The 6,559-nt window shown below is 38.5% G+C and overlaps 1 protein-coding gene across 1 annotated transcript; it reads left to right on the top strand.

Annotated features, from left to right (window-relative positions):
* The first annotated feature begins 651 nt into the window (after positions 1-651).
* Positions 652-3,099, top strand: LOC141098303 (D(1C) dopamine receptor). Its single transcript, XM_073585954.1, has one exon. It carries the CDS (start codon positions 1,122-1,124, stop codon positions 2,451-2,453), a length of 1,332 nt encoding a protein of 443 aa, XP_073442055.1. The 5' UTR covers positions 652-1,121; the 3' UTR covers positions 2,454-3,099.
* Positions 3,100-6,559: the final 3,460 nt, after the last annotated feature.

Raw genomic sequence — 6,559 nt, 5'->3', positions numbered from 1 at the left:
AAGTCTACAGCTGTTCCCGTACTAGAGCGGGAGTGGGAGTGATGAGTCCCACTGCCAAATCCTACTCATCACTCCAATAAAAATCGTTCCGAAACTACCATAAATAAAACAGCTCAGCATCTAAGCTGCTACACCAACCAGTACTAAACAACTTTTAATATCTTGCCCAGCTTAACTTTCTGGGAGAGATATACACTCCGTCCAGTTTCCTTCCTGTTGGCCACCTACATAGTAATTTTGACCAGTGATGCCCAAACTTTTACATTCCACCGTATCTATATTTACATTATTTATCTATTATGTATCTATCTATATCTATCTATTATCTATCATCTATCTTCAATCTATCTATCATCTATCTTTTATCTATCTATTATCTATCTGTATGTCTATTATCTACCTATATCGATTTATCTATCATCTATCTATCAATCAAATCTGATCTATTGGTAATATAAAAGACACTAAAGATAAAAACCAAACACCTACTAGCTATGAAGAAGTTAATCAAGGCAACTGTAGGTTGAGCAGAGGAGCACAGAGTACCTGCCCTACAGAAGAGGACCCGGAATCTATTTTTAACCCAAACCAATAGAGAGGATTTCAGCAGCAATGAGTATTTGTGCTGGATAATCACAATGAGCAGTGATGCAGCTCTGGCTCTCTGAGTCCCAGCACACACGATTCTCCTCTTCTAGCTCCTAGCTGGGAGGGAACTACGCTCAGGATTTTAGGAGATCGGCATTAGACTGACACAACAAGATTCTTGGGTTTCCATGAAGACACATAGAATGGTCATTTGTCCCTCCTCTCATGGATTTTATCAGGCATTGCTCTTGGATCTTGGCTGGATTTCTTATGATGGATACAAGCACATCTTAAAATATGAAGAGGTAGCTACTTTATTGGTTTTCTGCACATTGTGGTCATGTTTCATCTGCACAAACTAGAGACTGCAAATGGCTCTGACTGATCATCCTGTAATTCTGTGTATGTTCCTTGTACTTTCTACTTTTACTGACGTGTAAATGCCTGAAATTTTTCGAAATGAGATAAAAGCATTCTAGAGTTGAAGCTGCACCTGTAAATAAACAGAGTGGACATCACCTGGTGTCCACCCCATGGAAAACCTCTCCTTTTACAATGTCACAATCAATGTATTAAGTGCAGAACTAGATGTTGCCAGCAAGGACTTGAGCCTCCGAACAGTTACAGGCTTGTTACTGTCCTTACTCATACTTTCCACTCTTTTGGGGAACACTTTGGTTTGTTTGGCTGTCATCAAGTTCAGACACCTTAGGTCCAAGGTGACCAACTTCTTTGTCATCTCTTTGGCTGTGTCAGATCTATTTGTTGCCCTTCTGGTGATGCCATGGAAGGCAGTGACTGAGGTAGCAGGTTACTGGATCTTTGGAAACTTTTGTGACACATGGATTGCATTTGACATAATGTGCTCTACTGCTTCTATCTTGAACCTGTGCATCATTAGCTTAGACAGATATTGGGCAATTGCAAGTCCTTTCAGATATGAGAGAAAAATGACCCAAAGGGTGGCTTTCATCATGATTGGTGTAGCATGGACTTTATCAATCTTGATATCATTCATTCCAGTGCAGCTCAGCTGGCATAAATCTCAAGGGACTATTGGAGAGCTCAATGCTACAAACCAGACAGAGAACTGTGACTCCAGCCTTAATAGGACATATGCCATATCTTCTTCTCTCATTAGCTTCTACATACCTGTGGTTATCATGATTGGGACATATACAAGAATATATCGCATAGCTCAAACTCAGATAAGGAGGATCTCTTCTCTTGAAAGAGCTGTAGAGCATGCTCAAAGTTGTCATTCAGATTGCCCCCATGAAAACTCACTAAAGACTTCCTTCAGGAAGGAGACCAAGGTCCTAAAAACTTTGTCCATTATTATGGGGGTATTTGTGTTTTGTTGGTTGCCATTTTTTGTCCTAAACTGCATGGTACCCTTTTGTCACCTTGGTCTTCCAGGACACAGTGATCCAGAACTTCCCTGTGTTAGTGAGACCACATTCAGCATATTTGTATGGTTTGGGTGGGCAAACTCATCCCTCAACCCTGTCATTTATGCCTTTAATGCAGATTTTAGAAAAGCTTTTTCTACAATACTTGGATGCAACAGATTCTGTTCTAGTACCAACGTTGAAGCCGTAAACTTCAGCAATGAGTTAGTGTCCTACCATCATGACACCACTTTTCAGAAGGACATCCCGGTCACTTTCAATACTTCCCAGCTCCCCAATGTTGTGACTCAAGACCAAGAGGATTTGGAAGGACATTGTTTTGACAAAGTGTCTGTGATATCGAATTCTCGTGGAACCAGGAGTCAGAAAACCTTGTCACTACCTGTTACTGTTCAATTTGAATGTGAAGCAGAAATATCATTGGACACAATCACCCCATTTACTTCTGCCTGACCCCTAGAGTGTCATCCACATACAGTGACTGATGAAGACAGTCAATTTACTACAAAACTATACTAGATATGTAACAGTAATTATCATTAACCAACCATCACCTTCAATAACCCAATTGATTTTATATCAAACATGGTGAGTACTGTCATTTAGTAGAAGGGAAGGCATACCCCTAGACAATGCTGCCCTTTTCTGCTTGTTCACCATCATCTGTGGCAGTAAATCTCAGGGACTATTCTTAGTATTCTGCCATCTTGCTCTCTATTGTGGTAATTTAGATTTTAGAAGCTTCAAGGAGGACAGCATTTGATAAGACATTGGTATTCCTCACTTCGGTCTTCTGAACAATGTTGACCTTAGCTGGCAATATACTTTACAATTTTTTTATGAGCATGCTTTTACACTCGTCGTTTTTAGGTGAAGCTTTTTACGCAGTTTTTGAAGTCACTCTCAGGAGTGGATTGTTAAGTAAGTAAATGATAGAAGAAAGACTCTCCCTATTTTTTGATCCGCTCCTAGTTTTGGCATCAGATTGGTACATGTGAAATCCAAAATTGTCGTAACTGTATAACTAAAATAGCACAAATCAAGCAGACATCTGTTGAAAATGTTTAACAACCTGTTGGTAAAGCAATTCATCAGTTTTTAACAAAAGATATTCACCAGTGTTGACCATCAGACCAAATTTGACTCAACAGTTGTTGTTTCTAGTATCCAGTCTTTATCTGATGTAAAAGTGTCCTGAGCTATTCTCAGCTGCTATACATCTGACCAGTACATCTCTTTATTAAATACATTTATAAATGCAGTGCTTTGTCTTTTTCTTCCATAACAATGCTTGTAAAGATTGTAATATTTCTATCCCCTTAACCAATTCTAACTATTGAGGTATCGCCGCAGGCCAGATGATCACATTCAGCTTTATACATATCGTCTTAAATTTAGAAAATGCTTACCCGAAAAAGTCAGTATGTTTCGCCTAACTAAATGAAATTTCTAAACATGTTCAAAATATTAAAAATGGAGCCAAAATGATTTCTGTCCATGCAGAAATATATTAGATTTTGATTTTTAATTTCCTAAATCAATAGTACAAGTGAAAATAAGAAACTTTGTAATGTATCTTATCAGAGAAATCTGCCTCTTTCTCCTCCTGGTCTGATCAGTTATTTACAAAATTCTAAACTCATACGTAAAATCTATATTCAGTGAAGGCAAATTATTACCTATCAGTTACTACTGATAAGATTCTATATAAACGGGAGAGAGAGGAAAAGGAAGGGAATGAGAAGCAGGAAGGTCTCTGCCTCGTTCTCATTCATCCTCCCCTCTACATAGAATCTTATCAGCACCAACTGCATTCTGCTATCTCAGCAATGTAAAAGTCTGTCTTCATTGAACACAGATTTTACCTGTGAATTGAGAATTTTGAGAATGAATGATCTGTCCAGGAGGACAAAAAAGAAGCAGATTTCTCTGATAAGATACATTACAAAGTTTCTTATTTTCACTTGTACTATTGATTTAGGAAATTAAAAAAGAAAATGTGTTGCTTATTTTCACTTGTACTAATAAAATAAAAATTTAAAGAACGGTTACTCTTTAACAACTTTTGTGTCCAACAAATATGTGTATTCAATCAAATGATTTCTGCTGAGACTTTTTGCAGTACCATCTGAATTATCTACAAGGCTAAAGATAAAGCCTAATTTAGATGTCCGTTTTTCACATATATGTTCTATCCGTGTTTTTCATAGACAGAACGCCTATCAATTATAACCTGCGGCGCTGTTCAGAGGTCAGTGTGTTCTGTGGATGATATGTCCGCATAAAACAGAGACCTGTTTAAATTTGATTAATATCATATATGAAAATTACCCATCCAAGTCAATGGGTCAGCACCTGGATGGCATTTGTGTGCAATCCATATACTGTCAGTTTTTAACATGGTAATGGGTAGGAAGTTTTGCAATCTTTTTAAGCATATGAGAAAATCGCTGTTGAAAAACAGACTGATAAGAAAGAGATGGCATTCCAGCCTCTTAAAATGCAAAACATTTATTTGAAAATCATTAAAAATTTATGGTAGAAGAAGGTTCACATGGTAAGTGTGCGGCAACGCGTTTCAATCGCTCAAGGTTAAGCATGAAAGATTCTAAAGAGATTATATACAATGTGTAACCAATAGGAATTCAAAAAATGCACCATTTAGCTTTGACGGGCTCTTTTTATCTCTGCAAGTTTGATTATAAATCAGCTGAGAAAAGTTCAAAAAAGACAGATAAAATTGTTACAAACTTTCCTGTCTAACTCTTAGAATGAGCTCACTGATGGATTCTCCACTAACTGATTCTGCGACCAATATTAAACAGTGTAACAAAGAACCTAAAGAAGGCAAACAATGCAAACTTTTAAGAAACTCCTATTGTAAAATTGATATATAGCCAAACATATTATGCATTTAAGTAAAACAATTTTGAATCCAAGGTTGGACAAACCTTTAACCAGTTCAACCCCCAAGCCTGGTTTCACCTTCATTACCAGGCCAAATTTACAATTCTGACCAGTGTCACTTTATTTGTTAATAACTCTAAAACACTTCAACATATCCCACTGATTCTGAAATTTTTTAGTGACATATTCAACTTCATGATAGTGGTAAAATTAGTTCAATATAACTTTATTTATGAAAAAATCAGAAATTTGGCAAAAATGTCGCAAACTTTCAAACTTTTCATTTTTATACCCTTAAATCAGAGAGTTATGTCACACAAAATATTTAATAAATAACATTTCACACATGTCTACTTTACATCAGCACTATCTTTGAAATGTACAGTAGTTGTCTTTTGTTAGGAGGTTAGAAGCGTTGATAGTTGACTAGTAGTGTTGAGCATTCCGATACCGCAAGTATCGGGTATCGGTCGATATTAGCTGTATCGGAATTCCAATACTTAGTTCCGATACTTTTTTCATATCGAATACCGGAATCGGAAGTTCCCATAATGCTAGGAGCCCGCTCGATTTGATTCAGCCAATGGGGATCCTCAGAAGTGTGGGCATATCCTGTTAGGCATGTAGGCATGTTAACTACTGGCATGGCTGTGATTGGCTGCTGAAATGATGTCATGATGCACTATAAAAAGCGCTGCAGCCGCCATTTCTGGCCACTCTGCTGTGAATTCAGTTAGGGACAGGCTGCTGTTGAAGACTGTGAGGGACAGTTAGAAATAGCGATTCCACAAAACATATAGTGCTTAACCCAGGCTACATAAACCACCACTGTAGCTTGCTTTTCCCTAGCAGCGCTGTTTTCACAGCTGTCTGCAAGGGCTGTGTGAGTGCAGACCCACGCTGTGTAGTGTGTCCTGCAGGCACGTCTGCTTGTAGGCCGGCCAGCGTGTGTCTCTGCCTCATACACATTTTTCTTTTATTGCTGCTTTTTTTTTCTCCTGTATAGTGTGCTTCCATACGTATCCATATACGTTGGTTGAAAACACTAAAGGAGTGGACAGCGGAGCCTTTCAGCAGCCTTTCAGTGCTATAGCCCATTTCTCTGCACTGTTTTTGGCTGTCTGATAGGTCTCTCTGTGTGTGAGTGCAGCTCACGTTGCAGTGTGTTCTACAGCCACCGCTAGCTGTAGTCCGCTCAGCGTGCGTCACTGCCTCATACATAGTCCTTTTTTTGCAGCTAATTTAGCCAGATTTTTGCTCCTATATTAGTGTGCTTCCAACCGCATCCATTGTCATTGGTTGGTTGCAAACACTATATAGGATTAGATAGAGGAGCCTTTTTGCTGGCTTGTGCCCTTCAGGGCCAGCCAGGCTAGTATCACCCTATTTTTTGGAGCCTCATCAATTGCATTGTAGGTTAGCTTCCTGCATTGTAATCGCTCCAAAAAGTTTGTGATACTATAGCTTTCAAACTTTGGTCACATCCTTTCCTTTCCCCCCACCCAAAAAAAAGGAAATAAAGTTCACCAAACACTCCACTTTACAGTTGTCTAGGCCACATTAGATCATATTAAAGTGTAGTACACACACTCTTAGCCAAATTAGTGTTTCTTATACTGGTTAGCAGGTGTTCAGGAATAAGAACACTAAGC

This window comes from Dendrobates tinctorius, unplaced genomic scaffold (assembly GCF_039654945.1).
Source record: "Dendrobates tinctorius isolate UK_male_01 unplaced genomic scaffold, ASM3965494v1 ptg000089l, whole genome shotgun sequence".
Taxonomy (NCBI): domain Eukaryota; kingdom Metazoa; phylum Chordata; class Amphibia; order Anura; family Dendrobatidae; genus Dendrobates; species Dendrobates tinctorius.
This window is presented reverse-complemented; position numbering and strand designations above follow the sequence as displayed.

What these genes read in the sequence shown, in the direction of transcription:
- LOC141098303 (XM_073585954.1), top strand. Translation starts at nt 1,122, where the DNA reads ATGGAAAACCTCTCCTTTTACAATGTCACAATCAATGTATTAAGTGCA.